Source organism: Pelophylax lessonae (assembly GCF_965119305.1).
Source record: "Pelophylax lessonae genome assembly, chromosome: 12".
In the NCBI taxonomy this organism is placed as follows: domain Eukaryota; kingdom Metazoa; phylum Chordata; class Amphibia; order Anura; family Ranidae; genus Pelophylax; species Pelophylax lessonae.
In genome coordinates, this window is record NC_138779.1 from 76,712,262 (window position 1) to 76,734,434 (window position 22,173).

At 42.4% G+C, this 22,173-nt stretch overlaps 1 protein-coding gene across 1 annotated transcript in view; it reads right to left on the reverse strand.

Annotated features, from left to right (window-relative positions):
• RERE (arginine-glutamic acid dipeptide repeats) overlaps window positions 1-22,173 on the reverse strand; it is a 387,592-nt gene that overhangs the window by 93,840 nt on the left and 271,579 nt on the right. The window contains exons 8-9 of the mRNA XM_082274341.1: window positions 19,250-19,374; window positions 13,103-13,202 (exon numbers count right to left, since the gene is read on the reverse strand). Of these exons, the coding sequence (XP_082130467.1) occupies window positions 13,103-13,202; window positions 19,250-19,374 (225 nt within the window). The remainder of the gene's footprint in view (window positions 1-13,102; window positions 13,203-19,249; window positions 19,375-22,173) is intronic.

Here is a 22,173-nt window from a genome sequence, read left to right on the forward strand (position 1 = left end):
ATTAACACAAAGTGTCTCAAGATCACGAAGAGCCAAATCTATCCCCTTACAACTCTTTGCTGATCATCCACAGTGCCTAAACTTAGCACATGACTACCCCTGGCCACTCCCAGTTCAGTGCTGCTTTATATTATTTCAACCCCTGCTGCTGCCACTTTTGCTTGATCTGCATGTAAATATGAAGCAACATGAAAAAGCCAAGTGTAACAAAAAAATAATATACTAAATAGCATGACTATATACGTATATGCACATACACATGCATACTTGCATAGGCCGAGCATGCATTTTTACACTCTGGAAAATCCAACCCATTAAACATTTAAAACAGATAAGGGAAGATTTAACCTTCAGTGTGGTAGGTTGGCTGGCTTTGCAGAAGTTCCAACGGGCTGCAAGTCTCCAATATCAAGTGTGTTTGACCCATACAAGCACTAATTACCGTCCCTTACAGATGCAAGAAACAGTTTGAAAATCATAAGCAAAAAAATAAACAGGGACCAGGGAAGTTCATTAAGGTGCCCTCTAGTGAAACAGCAGCTCCCCTGGCAACCCAGCTTAAGAAATATTAAGACAGGTTTGGGGAATTCATTTAAGTAAATGGTGCTTTTAGCGGCATGGCACTGGACATATGGTCTCTGAAGAGTGGGCCTGGTGGTAATCAGTTATCAGCTGATCTAACCAAACCCTGATTCCTACCTTTGCCAGAGACCATGTGACAAATGTTGAGCTATAGGCCATGTGATCTGTCATTGAAAGAAGCAGGAAAGGCATTTTACTGAGCTACAACATTTGCGAGTTTGACTGTACATGTGTCAAGATAGCTGAAAACGTAATTTTATCCTCTCTAAAATAACAAACATGTTATACTAACTTGTTCTGTGCAATGGCCCCAAACCTCCTATTGGCGGGTCCCCCACTGACGCTCTTGGCTCCTCGTCTTGTGTGCGCACGTCATAGCAAGTCACCTGATATGGGGGCATACCTGTGGGCTCACTCCCGAGATGAGCCGTTTGTATTTAAAGACAAAGAGTGCTGCTTGACTCCGCCCCTGCTCCCTCCTCAGAGGATTTGATTGACAGCAGCAGGAGCCAATGGCTACCGCTGCTGCTCTTGTGTCCTGTGAAGAGAGGGATACAGACCAGCACTGCTGAAGATGGGCACACTGCTGGATTGAGATAGGACTCAGGTAAGATTATAGGGAGGTAATGACAGAGCAACATTGGGATTTTTGACTTACCGTAAAATCCATTTCGCTGACGTTCATTGACGGACACAGCCCCTCATCTTCTTGACTATGTGGGTTATGCTGCCCCCTATAGGAGTAAGACACTAGGTGGGAAAAATGGTGATTTTTGCCAGCTCCGACACCCTGTGCGCATAAGTAATAGCCACCAAAAAGGCCACCTTCTGGGACAATGTAAGTAGAGGAACCTCCCAAATGTTTTCAAAGGGAGGCTTCTGGGGAACTGACAAAACCAAATTGAGGTCCCACGGCGGCAATAGAGACTGCACTGGAGGAACCAAGTGTCTCACTTCCTGTAGAAAGGTACGCACCAAGGAGTGTGTGGCCAACGGACGTTGAAAGAAAACAGCCAAAGCCAAAACCTGACCCTTGAGTGTATTCAAGGCCAGGCACTGCTCAACCCCTCATTGGAAGAAGGCCAAGATCCAAATCACCGAAAAGGCGCGAGGGAGAACCCTGAGGTATTCACACCACCCAATGTACATCTTCCAAGTACGATAGTAAATCTTCCTAGAAGTAGATTTTCTAACTTTTAACAGCATAGGAATCACCGAGTCAGATAACCCTCTATCCTTCAGCACCTGGCTTTCAACAGCCAAGCCGTCAAAGCCAGCGACTGTAAAGGATGGAAGATTGGCCCTTGTGACAACAGATCTTCCCTGAAAGGAAGTCTCCAAGAAGCATCGGCAACCAGCAGTACCAGATCGGCGTACCAAGACTGGCGAGGCCAGACTGAAGCCACTAGGATGACAGGAATCCCTTCTGCCTCGATCTGGCGCAGGAGTCTTAAAAGGCGTAAAAGTGTAAATTAGACTATACCATCTCCAAAAAGGCTACTAATGCATCTGTGGCGTCGAGCAGAGGATCCCAGGACCACGCCTGATCCAAAGCCTGTGCCGAGGACGCCTCCCACCCAGAAAGGCCGGTGTTTGTGGTGACGACCGTCCAGTACAATGGAAAAAATGGTTTGCCCTGACGAAGTGCCGAAGAACAAAGCCACCAAACCATGGACCCCCCTTGTACTCCGGCAACAGGATCCGATTGTCTAAACTGAGGATTTTTGTTCCATTTCACCACAATCTCTTTTTGCAGAGATCTCTTGTGGAACTGTGTAAACAGAACTGCCTGGAAGGTAGATCCCATCAGGCCCAGTACCTGCATGCAAGACCAAAGAGATGACCATCTGACCACCGCTGAGATAGACTGTCTAGAAATCAAAAGAGCCGCATCCAAAGAGGCGTCACAAACTGTAGCCCTTGGACCAACTGATCCACCAGCTCTGCAAAGGCAGGGGGGAGATGTTCCCCCTCCAGGTCCCGGCGTAGAAGTTTTGCCCACTGTGTTTAAGCTTACGACACCAGGGCAATAGTAATTACCGCCCTAAGTGCCGAACCAGCCACAGTGAACATATGGCGGGTCAAGGCCTCTGACCTCCTATCAGCCGGATTTGAGAAGATCAGGGACACTCTAACCGGGATTATGGTGGCTTTATTCCAACTGCAAACCGGGGAGTTTACTACAGGAGGAAACATCCATTTTTTTAAGGAGGGAATCTTCATAGGGGTACCGCATTGCAAAACGCTTAAGGATTGCAAAGGTGCGTTTCGGGCACCCCCATTGTTTTGTGAAAATATTATCAAAGAAGGCTAGAAAGGGGAACACCTTCACCGTTTTGGAGGACCTGTGGGTGCCAAAGGTGACCCCGCACCTCCGATGCTGCGTTAGTCGCATCCTCCATCTTTAAGGTTTCCCGCACGGATACAATCAGTGCATCCACAAGCGCCTTTTCATGCGCAACTAGAGAAGCAGAGGAATCATCCTCGCTATCTGAGCATGCAGGGTGCGTGGACGCAGACCCTGAAGGATAACTCTCATCCACAGCGGCCAAATCCGATTCTGGATCTGATGAGACAGAGTAAGCAGATGAAGGCCAGGGACGCTTTTTGCTAGCCTGTTTGCCCAGGACCAAATCTACCTTGGACACCAAGGACTCCAGGACCGCCGTCAGTGCATTCAGTTGTAGGGACCTGGAGGGCCTGACAGCCTCTGAGAGGGGATCAGGTGGTGAAATATGCTCCAGGCACTCCATTAACGGAGAGGGGAACGCACACAAAAAAGTGTAGAACACTGCAAGGGACACCCCACCGCACCGGCGGCACCACAAAGCACAGCAAAAAGCAATACCGCTGCAACAGCAGAGAGAGGGAGAGAGAACCCCACAAACAGACTCACCACCACCGGTCAGGTACTCTCAGTACTGAACTAACTGCACACCATGCGGCGATCAGGAAGAGGAATATCCAGTGATCCGCACTAGAGGTCGAGGAGGGGCTCCCATCGCCCATCCGGCTACAAAACCATGGCCGCTGCTATTTTTAATGGGAAACCACAAGAAAATGGCCGCCAATCTGTAACATAAAAGGCTATGAGAGCCCAAGGGGGGATCCCAGTAGCTTGAAAACTATACCAACGGGATCCCAAGGGGGGGGGGGGGGGGGCTGGGCAGATGGGGGGCAAGGGCCTGCAGAAGACCACTGAGAAAGTGGGGGGGGGACACTGACTGGGAGGGAGGGGAGCTTGGGGGTCCAACCGTCTCAGGCAGGGGCCCACGTCCACTCCAAAAACCTCCAGGGGTGGGGGGACAGCTGCTTACTACACCAGGAACAGGGTGGACACTGCTCCTGACAGGCCACCGCTCCATTGTATGGTGGGTGCTGTCAGCCAGGAGAAAACACTGCGACTCAGGCCAAAGCCAGTTCGCTTGCTTAACTCGCAGGCCAGCCCCGTCCAGTGGGGCTATGTTGGGGCCGACCTAGCGCGGAGCTGCGGTGTGCACGCGCTCAGTGGCCAGACTGGGGGGATCCTCTGGATCATCTAGTCCGTCGCCCAGTCCGGCATTTGATTGTAGATCCCACAGGAAAAAAATAAAAATAAAAGAAAAAGATTTCATTTAAAAATAAAAAAATTGCCAGGACCAGGGATCCCAGGTAGGAACTAGGTCATTACGCCTAATTAGGCAGAAAAAAAACTGAGTACCTATAGCAGAGAGTGGGAGTACACCCCCTGGGACTGTTCCATAGGCGTAGTCAAGATTTTTCCTGCCTAGTGTCCTACTCCTGTAGGGGGCAGCATAACCCACGTAGTCAAGAAGATGAGGAGCTATGTCCGTCAATGGACAAAAGAGAAAAATGTCTTGCCTTTAGAGCCACTTTAGAGAATATTAGGTTTCTATTGAAATAGAATATATATGGTCTACTTTAATTCTGCAATAAAACTTGAAACACTATTTACTAAAGCTACACTAAATTAGAGCAAATATTGAAAAAAAAAAAAAAATATATATAAAAATATATAAATAATAAGCACAAATCGTACACACAGTAAGTTGGCAGGTACAGTCATGTAGAAAATGGCATCTGCAGCCAGTGTGATCTGACCATTTCCTTTTCTTCAGTGACACAGCTGGAAGGCTCCTTGGTTTTATAATGAACTCTATTCCTAGTCTCTCACATCTCAACAAGGCGCTGTATTCTAATTTATATCTTCAATTACACTGCATACTCTGTGGATGCCTTCTCTACTTCCTGGCTGAATGGGGGCAGGAGAAGGTGGCTTTAGCAACCTGTGTTTCTGTAATGAGTCATTACGTTCCTATTTCCACACAATACAAAGAGGTTTCAGACCCGCTTAGCTTCATGGAGACTAGAATGGATCTTTCATATTTCAAGAACGAGTGAATCTGTAGGAATAAATTATCTCAAGACTCCAAAAATTACATTTTGCAAAGGCAGGAAAAACAGGTTTACAGTGATGCCGGTGATGGCGTTAGCGGATAAGGGAAGCAGTATGACAGATGGGGTGTATTAAACCACGGTATTAGTGTCATTTCGACGGATAGGATGCTTCTCAGCCAACTGGAGACATTATCCACATCAATGCAGAATGTATGACCGGTTTCCTCAATGGATTATTTAAGGCTATATGGGCAACATTATTTAAGGGTCCACAAAGGCTTTTTTTTTTTTCCTAAATATATGGTCCCAAGTTTACATTATTTAAGAAAGCTTTTCCTGCAACTCAATTGAGAACCAGTTCCAAGTAGAGATGTTGAACATGTAACCACTTCAGGTCTGCCTTAAGCAGTTTTACTTATATAGGTTGGAACCTGTGTGCCAAATATACATATACACACACATATACATAAACACACACGATCTTCTGGGTAGGGGGTGCTTTTGCGCGCCCCTGTTGGCTCGCTTCCACTGTGATTACACACAGCGGAAGCCAACTGACGGGTGCACGGTACCCGATGTCCTTCAGGCACCCGCTGATCATTAGGCAGAGGCGCAGATCGCCATTCTGACAGAAGGGAAGGGATGGAATGTGTCCCTGCAAAGGAAATAAATTCCATCTATTCCCCTAGTAAAAGCACCTAACAGTATAGTAAAACACTGATTAGACACACAGGTAACACTTTGATCGCCCCTGATATTAACACCTTCCCAGCCAGTGTCTTTAGTTCAGCGACAGTGCATATTTTTTTAGCACTGATCACTGTATTTGTGTCACTGGTACCCAAAAAGTGTCAGTATCAGAATATCTACCACAATATCACAGCTCCACTTTAAGTTGCCGATCACTAATATCACTAGTAAACGAAATAAATAAATAAAAATATCCCACAGTTTGTAGACACGATAACTTTTGTGCAAACCAATTAATTCAATCAATATATGCTTACTTGGGAATTTTTTTTTCTTTTACCAAAAATATATAGCAGATTACATATTAGCTTAAATTTATGAAGAAATTTGATTTTTACATTATATATATATATATATATATATCTATATATATATATATATATATATCTATATATATATATATATATATATATATATATATATATATATATATGTGTGTGTATGTATGAATATATATTGAATATATATACATTTTTTAATTGTTGGTCTTTTTTTGTTGTGCAAAAAATAAAATAAAAAAATCGCAGAGGTGATCAAATGCCACCAAAGCTAAGCTCTATTTGTGGGAAAAGGGGAACATACATTTTATTTTGGTACAGCGTTGCATGACTGCGCAATTGTCAGTTAAAGGAACACAGTACCGTATTGCGAAAAATGGCCTGGTAATGAAGGGGGGGGGGGTAAATCTTCCGGAGGCCACGTGGTTAATCAAAGCTTTAAAGAGGGATTCTATACAAAATGTATTTATACATTTTTGGGGGAGTGTGTAAAGGCTTGATCCACTTTTAAGACTTTCCTGCTGTTGAGGTACATATCACAGGGAATTTCACTTAAGCCTAGAACGATCAAAATTTTTGACACTGGCATCAGCTTACTTTACATTATTTAGAATGCATACACTGGAGATGATGCCAGGGTGGCAATGTCTCTTGCTCATGGACAGCGGATCCTACTTCGCAGTGCACCAAAGGAATTGTACTTTACTGCTCCCTCTTAGGGCTCGGTTGAGACAGCAAAATCGTACGACTTTGCCCTGCGACTCCCTTCCGGCTTGAAAGCTATTTAGCAGCCTGTACAAGGGCTGAAATCGTACCCAAGTCAGGTCAAAGCAATGCAGGAACCTTTCTAAAGTCGGAGTGTAGTATCAGTTAAGACGGCTCTCATAGGGAAACATTCAATTTGAAATGCAACGCCATTTGGGATCCCACAAGTCAGATCCCATGTCACAGCAGTATGAACCGAACCTAAGGCACAGCTTTTTCCCCCACTCACATTAAGAATACTATAGGATCAGGCTCCATTCAAAGTTGAATGTTCTGAGAATGTGGGCAGACTTACACATTTCTGCCCGCGTTTTCAGAAACTCAGCAAAAATCGCAAGACACTTGCAGGGCCATTATTTCTCTTTGCCGCCCCAAACACTGTATGATTTTGCTGCGCCCACGCCCAACTATACCATCAATTCGAATCTCACGCTACTTGGATATTAAAAAACCCATTTGCAGCTCACTGATTTAAAAGGATTACAGATGAGGAGATCAAAAGGTATAAGGTTTAATCTTTTAGCAGTGAGACATTAGAATTCCCCCATACTCTTTAGTTGGTTTATTCTGTATGGGAATTACTTGCAGCAATCTGCACAGATGCGGACTGATCCATCTGACAGCTGCAAGAGCATGCAATATAATATAACATACATCAAAAGCAAGCAAAACATGTGCTTTTAGGTAATGTGTACAATATTAACTCCAAATAATTAGTGAATAAGTACATAACAGTCAAAACTACCTTCTCTATTGAAATAATACATGTATGAGACACAAAGGATGTTTATCAGTGCATTGCAGAGGCCAAACCCCCTTAGAGCCTGAATGCTGAGCTGAAGGGATTCGTTGGGTTGACTTGCTTCCATCAGCGGTTGCCTGTTCTTATTTTTAGACTAGTTCATTTTACAAATTGGCGGGTCTCTGTTCTAAGAAGTCAAGCACAGGGATAAAGCACTCTACTAGCAGCAAGGAACAAGGACAGACAGAAAGGCCTGCCTTTCTGTGTGGCAATGTATCTTATCAGCTCCATGTATCCCCTCCTCCCTCCCATCTTTTCCACTCACCTTTATATTGCTGTGTCTGTGCAAAGACATTAAGCCTCTGCGCTCCCGCTGCTGATAGCAGGTGCTGCTGTTATTGCAGAAATGAAGCTCTGGATTGTCAAGCCTGATTTATAGCAGGCCTGGAAACCTTATTGAATTTCCATAATAATAAATGACACAGCTCATCCCGTGCTCCTCTACATCTCTACGGGTAGTGTATCGCTTGCTACAATCAGTATCCAGCACAACAATGCTGTAAAACCTTGCAATCATGGAAGCAGGAGTTACACTGGGGCAGACCTGTCAGCCACTGGAACCAGTCACTTTCTAAATGTCGAGTCTCCACCGCAGCTCAGAAAAAAAATAAGGCAACATCTGATAAGGTTGCTCATGGCAACACATCCTTCCCCTTCCAGTCAAGCTTTATTTTATATAACTAAGTGCTTAGGCACACAAAGCAGCAAGAGGTCCATATGTAAAAGAAAAAAAAAAACAGCAGCTGTCAGCTTTATGACATAGCAGTAATAGGATAATGATTTGTCAGTTGATCACTGTCAAATGGCAAGGACTACCACCTAGGAGACAATATGTATGGCTATGCATCTATACCTTAATGATTCACGGTCTAAAATATATTCAAGGATCTGTATAGCCTACTGTAAAAGTAAACTGAAATGATGCCGTCAGATAAAAATAGGTACATTGCTGCAGGCCAATATTTAAATCTTTCTGGGGGTCATTGAATTATTTAAAATGGTCACAGGACCTATAACACAAATCACCTTGCTAAATTCTTCTTGCTGCTAGGTTCCTTATTACCGATATCCCTGAGCCTATGAGAAAGCAGGCCTATGTATTCCCCCTGGTTCCAAATAGAGCTGAAATTCATCCGAGCATTGTGAAAAGCTTGCTGAATCTTTCTGGAAAGGACTGTATAAAACTAATCAGATGTTTAAAAAAAAAAAAAAACTAAGTTTCCTGGGAAAAAACATGACAACACCTAACACCAATAGAATAGTTAATGCAGAAGTCCGAGAAAGAAGGTAAATACCTTGTCTAAATAAATACAGTATAACCAATTTACTTGCCAATTGATTAATTACGTTCTATAGCGCTTGCTATTCCGGTCAGACCTCTTTGCAGATTACACAGAGGTCCTGCAATGCAGCCTGGTCCAGGACCCACCCCAGCAACAACTGAGCCAAAGTGACAACAGCTCACTCTATATCTTATTAAGCTCTCCTCGTCTAAGTCTGCATACGCTGTAAATGACAACACCATCCTCATAGGCTCCTAGTTCTACTGCTGACTCTCCCCAAATGAGTGTTGCTGCACGGAGTAGTATAGGAGACAGATACCAAGGCAGATTGAGTTTTTTTTTTTCAATATGGGAATAAGGGTAGTACTAATTTAAAGGCATAGTTTACCTTTAGCAAAAAACTGCCAATGCAGTCTGTAGGTGAAAAAAACCTTTGCAGCTTTGTCCAAAATTGAATAAAGCCTTTACTATAGGTGCAGGACATTTATGTACCTCATGAAGCCTGACCTGAAAACTCCCATGATTTTGCTAGGACATTGTTGGGGAAACTCATCTATTACTGTTTACCATCACAAGAGTAAGCTCCTTATCGGGTTCAAACTTCCTCATATGTGGGCTCTCCCTCCCCGGACGCAGTGACTCTGAGCTCAGTTTGAGAGAGCGCTCCTGTAATGGTGAAGATGAACAGTAATAGCTGGGCCCCTCTTAACAATGTCCTGCAAATTTTCAGGTCAGGCTTCATGAGGTACAGTGGATATAAAGAGTTAAAATGTCAGGTTTCTGTTATGTTAAAAAATATGACAAAGTAAAAAAAAAAAAACTAAAATAATGTGGTTGCATAAGTGTGCATACCCTCTTATAACTGGGGATGTAGCTGTGTTCAGAATAAAGCAATAACATCCAAACTCATGTTAAATAGGAGTCAGTACACAACTGCCATCATTTAAAGTTCCTCTTATTAACCCCACAAAGTTCAGCTGTTCTAGTAGGTCTTTCCTGACATTTTCCTAGTCGTATCCTACAGCAAAAGCCATGGTCCGCAGAGAGCTTCCAAAGCACCAGAGAGATCTCATTGTTAAAAGGTATCAGTCAGGAGAAGAGTACAAAAGAATTTCCAAGGCATTGATATACCATGGAACACAATAAAGACAGTCATCAGGCAGAGAAAATATTGCACAACAGTGACATTACCAAGAACTTGACGTCCCTCCAAAATTGATGAAAAGATGAGAAAAAAAACTGGTTAGGGAGGCTGCCAAGAGGCGTATAGCAACATTAAAGGAGCTGCAGGAATATCTGGCAAATACTGGCTGTGTGGTACATGTGACAACTCTCTCCCGTATTCTTCATATGTCTGGGCTATGGTGTAGAGTGGCAAGACGGAAGCCTTTTCTTACGAAAAAAAAAAACATCCAAGCCTGACCTAATTTTGCAAAAACACATCTGAAGTCTTCCAAAAGCATGTGGGAAAATGTGTTATGGTCTGATGAAGCCAAGATTGAACTTTTTGGCCATAATTCCAAAAGATATGTTTGGCACAAAAACAACACTGCACATCACCAAAAGAACACCATACCCACAGTGATGAATTGTAGTGACAGCATCTTGCTTTGGGGCATTGTTCTTTAGCTGGAACAGAGACCTTAGTCAAGGTAGAGAGAATTATGAACAGTTCCAAATACCAGTCAATATGGCACAAATCCTTCAGGCTTCTCCTAGCAAGCTGAACATGAAGATGAACTTCATCTTTCAGAATGACAATGACCCAAAGCATACATCCAAATCAACAAAGGAGTGGCTTCACCAGAAGAAGATTAAAGTTTTGGAATGGCCCAGCCAGAGCCCAGACCTGAATCCAATTGAAAATTTGTGGGATGATCTGAAGAGGGCTGTGCACGGCAGATGCACTCGCAATCTAACAGATTTGGAGTGTTTTTGCAAAGAAGAGTGGGCAAATATTGCCAAGCCAAGATGTGCCCTGCCGATAGACATACCCAAAAAGACAGAGTGCTGTAATAAAATCAAAATGTGCTTCAACAAAGTATTAGTTTAAGGGTGTGCACACTTATGCAACCATATTATTATTTTTTTTTTTTTTAACTTCCTTCCACCTAAAATATTTCAGTTTGTTGTTTAACTAAGTCATACAATTTATAGGTCACATAAAAGGTGGAAAAAGTTCTGAAATGTCTAATTTGTACATCACAGAAACATGCCATTTTAACAGGTGTGTGTAGACTTTTTATTTCCACTGTACAAAAATGGCCTACACCTAAAGCAGGGGCACTTTTCCACTTATTACAAAGCTGCAGTTTGTTTTTATCTACAGTAGAGCTGCACGATTAATCGTTAAAAATGGTGATCTTGATTCAACCCCCCTCACAATCTTAAAACTGCATTCCCTCGATTCATACTGAGCGGAGCTGTTCTCTGCTCACTCATAGCTGTCAGGAAAAAAAAAAAAAAAAAGACTCCAAATGTTTATCAACATTGATAAGGCAATGTTGCCTAACTATAAACACAATGTATCATTTGGTTTTTTTAGATCAAAGGAATGAAATTCTGTCTGTAAATGAGCTCAGTTTAACCACTTAAAAGACTTTGCTGGCCATACTACAGTAGCGAAAAATCGTTCAAACTCATTTTCGAAAAATTAAAAATGGGCCGTGAGAGCAGACGATTGTGCCATCATGTAATGACCGAATTTCGAACGATAAATCGCTCAATGGACGTTTTTAGTTCAGTTTGTCACATGTCTAGTGCAAACAGTTCGGCCGAGAAACACATTAGCCTTTCAATTTAACGTTCGTTCGGCAGAATTTTCCAAACTTTTCCTTTGATTCTTTGGCTCTGAAAAGTTAAAAATGATTTTCTATTTGTGCCCATTAACTGGACGAAAAAGGAATGATCGGACCAAATGACAGATTTTCAAATGATTTTTCGGCTAGTGTATGGCCTTTTCCTGACAGTTGTTTCTTACAGGTTAAAATCAGTAATTTTTTGCTAGAAAATTACTTAGAATCCCCAAATATATATATATATATATATATATATATATATATATATATAAAAGCAGAGAATCTTTTTCCAGCATTTTATCCAGAATCCTGCAGCTCTAATTCACAGACACTCCTTATCTGCACAGGCAATTTTTTTGGTAAAGGTGAGCTCGATAATAAATACATGACTGGGTTCATTTTTTTTTTTTTTTTTTTTTTTTTTTTTATCGGTCAAAAAACACACACTGCAATACACAGAAGTCAGATCTTCCATAAAACTCTGGAAAGTAATATCTAAAGTTACAAGCAAACACAATACACAGAAAGGCATGTTTGTGGTACGATTGTTATACCTGTAAATGAACAATCCTGAAGTTATCAAATGTCTGATGATCACTTACAGTACCTCCCTTGACCCTTGTTAAAGAGAAGACCATAGATTTTTGTTAATGTATACTGTATTTATATACACTAACAAACTATATTTAGTTATAGACAGCACAGTGGCTGTGTGTGTGCCGTGCAGTACTAGGGTCTTCAGAATCCTGACCAGAACACTATCTGCCGGAGTTATGCTCTCCCTGTTCTTGCATGGTTTTTATCTGAGCACTTCGGTTTCCTCCCACACTCCAAAGAAATGTTGGTATGTTCATTTGTTCAATAGAGTGCACTCAAGATGGCTGTCTCATCTCCTAAATGCTTTGAGCCTGGGTTCACACTAGTTTGCGTGGATCACCTCATGCGATTTGCACAGGAACCGCATTGCATTTTCCTGTATCCATAGACAGACACACACAGTGCAGCTCAGCTGTGTCCCCTCCTCACAGCATTTGACTGTCAGCAGCAGGAGCCAATGGCTCTTGCAGCTGCCTGAGAGCCTGTGAGAAGGAGAGAGGACTGCAGCCAGGCACAGAGCTGGATCCCTGAGACTCAGGTTAAGTGTTTTTTTTTTGGGGGGGGTGTTAGTTGGGTGTTTTTACCCTAATGGGGGAATGCATTAGGGTAAAAAAAACCTAGCCTATATAACCACTTTAAGGAAAGGCTGAGTTCCACTCAATCTTTGGCAAATGAGGTGGCTAACCAATTACTGCATCATTGATATGAGTGACCTGTCCAAAGAATAATGAAGCAGGTAAAATCTCTACAGTGTTCATGTACAGTGATTTAGGTATGTCAAGAGCTCCAGGAAACCTAGGACTTCATCTAACATGACAGACAGAGCTGACAAGCTCACAACAAACTTACTGTGTTAAGTGCATTAAGTGTTGTATCATCTCGAGACGCAGCAACGCAGCCATCTTCTGTGGATCCCCCATCACACATCCCAGCAAAGGCAGCCATACTCCTGTCAAAAGAGAGTGGCATGAATAGAGTGTACACCAATGCCCTGCCCTCAAGATGCTAGACAAGTCAAATCACGCAATCTACAAAACTTTTAAATATGCATCCCATAGTATCTGGTGATACTTCTATGAAATGGTGCAGCCTACAGTAATGTGATAACTGTTTAATTAAACTGTCCGTAAACATAAAACATTTTTTTTTATGGCAACCAGATTACAGAGACCATACAAAAAAAAAAAAAAGTTAATAACTAGAACATACTTAAAGTAGAACTTCACTTTCTCAATCAAAATTCACATTTTTTTAAAATCTTTATGTTGGTAATTAGCAATTAGATAAGATATTTTATGTATTTTATGTATTTACTTGTCATAAAACTTGTTTTTCCCCATTTGTTTTCCCAGTTACTTCTTGGTTTCCAGGCAGGCCTAAACAAATGATGTCATAGGAAGGGAAAGGTTATCTTTGCTAACGCCACCCTCCTGCCTGCATGCCTGAGCTAAGGGCAAATGGATCCAGGGAAGTTAATGCTACATGAATCATATGCCCTTACTCAAGATGGCCAGAAATGCTGGGAAGGTGATTTCTCAGCAAAAAAAAAAGGCATGGAGACATAGACAGAAGGGGAACTTTGATCAGAATATTAAAAATGAATTAAATAGCATTTTTGATTTGTGGTGCTCGGAAGCTGTGTAATTTCGCTTTAAAGTGTAAGTTCACCTTTACAGAGAATCTGTAAGGTGAACTTACACTGGACCCCCAACCCCGCTATACTGAAGTCCTGCGATCCCCCGCTGTCAGATACTGGGTCGCTGCTTCCCCGGTCTGGGGTTTTGAAATTTCAGCAGCTTAATCTCCTACCCATACCTCTGTGTGTATGAATAGGAGGCATTCTAATTGGTCAGCATCGCCACATGGACAGCGCTGACCAATCAGAATCCACCTATCCCGTCCTGTCACCGCTGGAGAGGGGAGAGAGAAAACGAGGATTTCAAATCCCTGGACCGGTAAAGCAGCTTCCCGATGCCTGACAGCGGGGAATCGTGGGATCCAAGTACAGCGGGACCAGAGGGGATGGGGTGGGGGTCCAGTGTAAGTTCACCTTACAGATTTTCTGTAAAGGTTAACTTACCCTTTCAAGGTTAAATTCACCTTTAAAATAAATAAATGCACATATTTATATTTTTTCTGGAGCCTGCAGAGCATTGCACTTGCGATCAGCAGATTCAATGTTAGGTTCCAGCAGAATCTCAGTACAGTTGTCTGTCTGTACCTTCCGTATAGGCAGACAGTTACTGGAGAGCTACGAGAACGCTCACCAGTATCCTCAGTTCACTGAGAACTACAAGCCATCTGCCACGATGGCAGTCAGTAGTTGTAGTTTAAGCCTTCAAATATTGCTGTGAATGAATGAAACGGCCGTGTGGGTGGAGCCCCCCACAGGAGCGCACATTTTAAATTGTGACAGCAGGTGTCGGGAGAAGATATTCCTGCCTGCTGTCACAACGGGTCATCAGAGGGGCACAGGCAGGCGCTTTGCTAACATATTACACCCTAAATATGGGTGTAGCATGTTACTAAAGATGAACTTAAGCTTTAAGTCAGTAGCATTCCTTATGTTGAAAGGGTAGTGTTATAGAAAGTGTTGGCTGTTTTGGGTAACCTTTATTCTTCATGTAGATTTTTTTTTTCCCCTTTTGAAGGAATACTAGGGGTAAACATTTATTCACCCTCATTGCTCGGATCCCTGCAACCCTCAGCAAAAATTAGGCTAAATGAAAGAGCTAGTTAACACAGCACCTGATAGGATTCAGCTAAGAGGGCACAAGTGAACTTGCAATTTTAAAGCTAGTTACATACTGGTAGGTACGGACAAGGTATGAAAATTCTGATCAGTAAATTTTTAACAAATTGATTCTAATCCCCCTCCTCATCCTCACCACAGCGAACATGAACCAGGTTGGAGGCGAAGCTAAACCCACAGCACATCACATGAGAAATTGCTTTAGCTCTTACTATGGTTCATGAGGTCACGAAGAGTCGGACACAACTGGACGGCACAGTGGTGTAGTGGTTAGCGCTTTCACCTAGCAGCAAGAGGGTCGCTGGTTCGAATCCCAACCACGACACTACCTGCCTGGAGTTTGCATGTTCTTCCTGTGTGGGTTTCCTCCCACACTCCAAAGACATGCTGGTAGGTTAATTAGATCTTGTATAAAAAAAAAATTGGCCTTACTATGTGTATGTATGAATGTGAGTTAGGGACCTTAGATTGTACGCTCATTGAGGGCAGGGACTGATGTGAATGTGTAATGTATATGTAAAGCGCTGCGTAAATTGACAGCGCTATACAAGTACCTGAAATAATAATAATTACACAACCTACCCTAAGGGATGGGGTGTGATAAAGTGATGTCACAGGACATGTGATTCTCCTTTGGCTCAGCTCGGCCCACCCCCAGGCTGAGAGAAAGATCACGTGACCAAAGGAGATAATGAAAAAAAAACAAAACCCACAAAACGTAGAAATATCCTCAAAGCAATACACAATCACATTTGTGACTGTTGGTTTTCCCTGTCTCAACAATGGCGGGCAGATCAGAGTTTAGTAACAGTTTAACAAATGTTATTTGAAAGTACTTCAAAACTTAGTTTTCTTTTATTACTCAATATTGGCATGAACAGACTCTCTCGAATGAAAACCCCATTCAGTGTTAGAAAATCACGCAAAAAAAATGTCCATCCTGCTCCTTCAACAGTTTTTGTTACTGCAGTCAAAAATATATGTAAATTTGACCCCACTAGTGGGTAGAACATCGAACATACATTCGAAATTCTACTTTTTTTTCCCCTTTTTGTGATCACGACTTTTGTTCTCAGCTGCATAAAGGGCTTAGAGAGACTGGGATGGAGACTACTGAGGGGCATATCCGCAGGAGGCATGGAAACAGCAGTACACTGATCTTTTGGCTGTGCTCTCAAGCACAGGGGATAAGTGGTTGGCATTTCCTCATAGCAGCACTAGGGTCATCGATTTGAATCCCAACCACAACACTACCTGCCTGGCGTTTGCATAGGTTTCCTCCAGGTACTCCTGTTTTCTCTCACTTCAAAAGCCTCCTGGTAGGTTAATTGGCTCTAATACAGTCATGGTCAAAAATAATGGCACACCTGCATTTCTGTCAAATAATGCACTACTTCGCCCAGAAAATTGTTGCAATTACAAATGCTTAGGCATTCTCATGTTTATTTCTTTTGTATTGTTTGTATTGGTAGGACAAGTGGAGAAACAAAAAGCCAAGTCTGACACATTCCACACAAAACTCCAAAAATAGACTGGACAAAATTATTGTCACCCTCAATTTAATATTTGGTAGCACATCCTTTGGAAAAAATAACTAAAATCAATCGCTTCCTGTAACCATCAATGAGTTTCTTACGCCTCTCTACTGAAATTTTGGACCACTCTTCTTTTGCCAACTGCTCCAGGTCTCTCAGATCGGACAGGTTTCTTTTCCCAACTGTTGTTTTGAGATCTCTCCACAGGTTCTCTATGGCAGTGGTCCTCAACTCCAGTCCTCTGTGCCTACTAACAGGCCAGGTTTGCAAGATAACTAAATTACATCACAGGTGATCTCATTTGCTGCTCAGCCATTGCAATGATCTAGTCTGCATCTCCCCAAGGTAATACTTAAAATCTGGCCTTTTAGTGGGCCCCGAGGACCGGAGTAAAGGACCACTGCTCTATGGGATTTACATCTTGATTCATTGTCGGCCAGTTTAGTACTCTTCAGTGCTTTGTCTTAAACCATTTCTATGTGCTTTTTGACATGTGCTTCGGGTCATTGTCCTGCTGTAAGACCCATGACCTCTGATGGAGACCCAACTTTCTGACAATGGGCCCTAAATTGCACTCCACTACTCTTTGGTAGTCTTCAGATTTCATAATGCCATGCACACAGTCAAGGCATTCAGTGCCTGAAGCAGCAAAGCAACCCCAAAACATCAGTGAACTTCCACCATGTTTGACTGTAGGGACTGTATTTATTCTTTAGGCGTCGTTTCTTTTTCTGAAAACAGTAGAATGATGGGCTTTACCAAAAAGCTGTAATTTTGTTTTGTCTGTTCACAGCACATTCTTTCAATTGGATTCTGCCTTCCTCAGATAAGTTTTGGCAAACTCCAATATAGCTTTTTTATGTTCCTGTGTCAGCATTGGGGTCCTCCTGGGTCTCCTACCATAGATTCCCTTTTCATTCAGGAGTCGATGTGTAGTGCGAGCTGACACAGTTGTACCCTGTGCCTGAAGGTCAGCTTGAATTTGTCTGGAAGTTTAACAAGGTTCTTTATCCACTATTTGAACAATCCTTCATTGCAATCTTTGATCAATTTTTCTCTTTCATCCATGTCCAGGTAGATTAGCCACAGTGCCATGGACTGTAAACTTCTTGACAATGTTGTGCATAGCGGACACAAACATTGAGATCTCTGGAGATGGACTTGTTCATGATTTTCCACAATTTTTGTTCTCAAATCCTCAGACAATTCTTTGCTGTGCTTTCTTGTCTCCATGCTCCGTGTTGCACACAGACACACAACAGAAAGGTTGAGTCAATTTTTCACCATTTTAACTGGTTGCCAGTGTGATTTCTATATTGTCAGTGCCTGTTAGGCTCCATTCACACCTGGGCGTTTTTGAGTGTTTTTCAGCTCCAAAAACGCTAAAAAAAAACGTTCAAAAACGCCCAACAAGTAAAACCCCATTCATTTAAATGGTCCCTGTTCACATCTGAGCGTTTTGCAAAACGCCTGTAGCTGAAAAAAGTACATGAGCTTCTTTTTGGGCTGATTACCAGCATTTTTGATAGATGTCAATGCCTGCCTCCAAAAACGCCTGAAAAAAACGCCTGAAAATCGCGGTAAAAATCGCGGTAAAATCGGGGTAAAAAACGCGGTAAAACGCTATGCTCAAGTGTGAATGCAGCCTTAAATGATACAGGTGAGTTTATTTACAAATTACAGGAGCATCACAAACTTGGAATGCAATTAGTTCTTACAATTTTAAGAAGGTGCCAATAATTTTGTCCTGTCCATTTTTGAAGTTTTGTGTGGAATGTGTCAGATTTGGCTTTTTGTTTCTCTACTTTTGTGTGTCATACCAATACAAACAAAATAAACATGAGCATGCCTAAACATTTGTAATTGCAAAAATTACAATATAAATGTTAAACACTGCGCAAATTGATGGCGCTATACAAGAACCTGTAATAAAAATAAGCAAACTGACCATGCTGGGATAGATGTATGCCTAGTGTCTTAAGGCTAAAATAGTAAAGCAGGGGGACTGGCAGGATCAGCAGGTATTTCACAGGTCAGTTTTAAGGGGGAGGGGGGGGGGGGCGCGCAGCGGGAGCTACTATTAAAAGGTTTTTTTTTTACCTTGATGCAGAAAATGCATTAAAGCGGGAGTATACAAGTAAAAAAAAAAAAAACCCTGCAAGACAAAGGCATAATGAGCTAGTATGCTCCCCCGGACCCCCGGACACCGCTGTGGGAGCTGACATGATCCCTCGGTGTCTCTTCCGGGTTCGGCAGGTCCGGCGCAGTGAGTGGCCGGAGCCGCGATGACGTCACTCCTGTGCATGTGCGTGGGAGTCATTTTCCGGCACTTCCCGGCAAGGAACGCTGAAGGTCCACTTTCAGAGCGCATGCGCCGCTCGCATCAGCGGCTGTATGCAGTGCAAATATCTCCTAAACCGTGCAGGTTTAGGAGATATTAATTGTACTTACAGGTAAGCCTTATTATAGGCTTACCTGTAGTTAAAAGTCAAAAAAGCGGTATACTACCAATTTAAGGTAAAACACAACTTTTATCTATACAAACACATGACACATTACAGAAATAATGTAACCCAGAACATGTTTTCCCCAGGATATTTTGAGTTTGCTGCTAAACAGTCCTAAACTGTAAATATTCTGTCTTTGGGGTCAGAAAAACTAGCTCTGGTCTGCAAACACAACTGTCTGCGGAGTACTTTAAAGGCTCACCTGGCTGCCCTCAGGTACATCAGCAGGTCACAGTCATTGACACCCGGCATCCACACCAGTTCTTCATGCTGAGTGACAGGATCACGGTCAGGCGAAGGGAATGGCTGTAGATCAGGAAGCTTGGCCTACAATAAACAAAAGTACATCAGAGCACTGAGCTGATAAATAATTAACTTATTCAGAAACCAGAATTAGACTAGAGAACATGTTAAACGTGTAAAAGACATAAGAAATACAGAGCCCATTGCCAATAAAGAAATGTATTATTCTAAATTACATTAAAGAACATTTTTAACATTCAAGTAGAACAAAAAATACACTTTTGCCCAGTGCTAATACTTACACATTCATGTAATACTTGAATTTTCTAACAAAGATAAGCTACAGACATGCGATCTGGTTCTTGCTTAGTGAAATACCTGATTTCTCTTTATGAACAGTCCCAGCCTCTTGACCCAATGTTCACAAGCCCAGGACTGGAGGAAATAAATTTATCTCAAAACGCATTATGCCGTTAAAAAAAAAAAAGCCAAGAAAAACTTTAAAACATTATCAAACTCTGTTAAAAACAATAACCAGACCCACTGCACGTTGATCTCATTTTGTGCTAGTATGCACTGCATACTAGCGCATTATGACAGAAAGAAAACCCTCCAGCACTGCACTGTCACCGCTCCCGCTGGTCCCGAGTGCTTTAGTATTCACCCGGTCTTTCCCCCAGATTTGTCTGGAGTTTTGATTTTTATGGTTGTCCAAGTTCACTCTGGAATATTTTCTTCCAGTGAGGTCACAAACACAGATAAAATCCAAAAAGTAGTTCTTACTCTTCCCCACTGTACTAATAATACATGTTTTTATTGCTGTATGTGAGATTTCCATACTTCCCATCTAGTCAGCCTGACGGTGCCTTCTCTATGGACAGGACACCAATTTATGAAGTAGGGAAAAGCCACAGGCTTAGGCCTTGTTCACACCATATGTGCAGAAAAACTGATGGGGGAAAGAAAGCGCAGATTTTACTTGCAGAAACAGAAGTTTACATTTGTTTTTATAAACGTTGACATCAGTTTTCATGCACGTTGGTTATGTGCCCTGTTCACACCAAAATGTTGATGTCACATCAGTTTCTTCCATGCAGAAACCTGCTTACACATTGCAGACTCCTGCGCAGAAAAAAATCTGCATGTGATACCAGTGTTGTGGTGTGGACAGGGCACATAGAGAACAATTGTTTTCTTAGTGTTCTTGAAGGACATATGCAGAAAAATGGATGTCACTGCACATGGTGTAAATGAGGCTTTAAAGCAGAACTAAAATCTCCTTTCCTTTACAACCAAGGAAGCCTTCATCTTAGTCTCTAATTGATCTGCAAGTTGTTGCTCTTGTGATCAGTTGTAACAGGAGGACAAGGATAATGCACTAGGTTGGTGCGCCCTCTGTGTGTTTTTGTATGGTACCAGCTAATTAATGGCTTGGTAGTTAAATGGAAAGTACTGTTGCTAACTAGCATTCACTGCATGCCTTGAATTATGACTGTTTTGGAAAACTGTTAAATTGTTGGGCTTGGTTTTGCTTTGCGTTCTGAATCTCAAAAAATTTGTTTGTTGTCCGCTGGTTGTGAATGTACTGGGAAATTATTTTATGACTTTATAGTCCCATCCTGCAGACACCCTCTTAGATTTTCTCACATTACTCCTACTGCACCAGCATCTGGTAGGTCTTCCTATTCGCAGACTTGGAAAGAATTCTACCTTCCAGAACAGCTGAGAGACGCATTTCATGCCCTAGCCACTCATCTAGGGCAGTGATGTCAAACCTTGGCACCCCAAATGTTTTGGAACTACATTTCCCATGATGCTCAACTACACTGCAGAGTGGATGAGCATCATGGGAAATGTAGTTCCAAAACATCTGGGGTGCCACTGCCAAGGTTTGCCATCACTGATCTAGGGGGTTCTTTGAAAATCTGCTTTGTAAATCCAAGTTTGAATTTCACAAAAATTGCTCAATGGGAAAATGCTCCATGGGAACAGATTCCACTTCCTGTAGATCGTATCCTGTAGCTAGCACTACTACTCCTAGTAACAAAAAGCTTTCTTTCAAAAAGAGCAACAGAAGTTCAATATGAAAGGTTCTTTACACTCAAAAAAGGAGGCAAGCAGGAATCTTTTGTATTCATAAAAAGATTATTCAGGGTGTATATAGATGGCTAAACTTGAAAAGACTTGGCCTCAAGAACTGTTCCAGAGCAGGTCGCTTTAGGGTTTGATCACACCATGTGTTAAGCTCAGTTTTTATCTACACCACATTTTTAGTGCAAACAGAGCACACAGAAAACAACTGGTTATCTATGTGTCTTGGTAGTGACCTGCATTTATCCAGTGAATTAGAACGCAGGTCTTCGTATAGTGTGAACGAGCCTGAAAGTGATTGCAAACTCTTAATTTTTAAATAACAAAGTTATACTTAACTGCTCTGTGCAATGGAATTGCACAGAGCAACCCCAAACCTCTTCTTGAGTCCCCTGCAGACACTCCTGGCTCCACCTCTTTTGCAAGTGAACTCCATTGCAAGCCAATTGCTGTGGAGGCACTCGTGCAGGCTTAATCCCAAGTCATGCTGCCTGCCTCCATAGACAGACCGTGCGACTCGCCCAATGGCTCCTGCTGCCTCAGCAAAGCTTGGGAGAGAAGGGAGAGGAGAGAGACACTACAAGTGGGCACAGCACTGGATTTAGCGAGGACCAGGGCAAGTTTGCGATATTGCTACATAAACTTTTTTTACCTTAATGCAGGGAATGCATTAAGTGGAAGTATAGTCCACTTTTTTACCTTGTACCTACAGATAATCCTGTAATAAGGTTTACCAGTAGGTACAGTGAATATCTCCCAAACTTGCACTGCTTAGGAGATATTCACACGGGA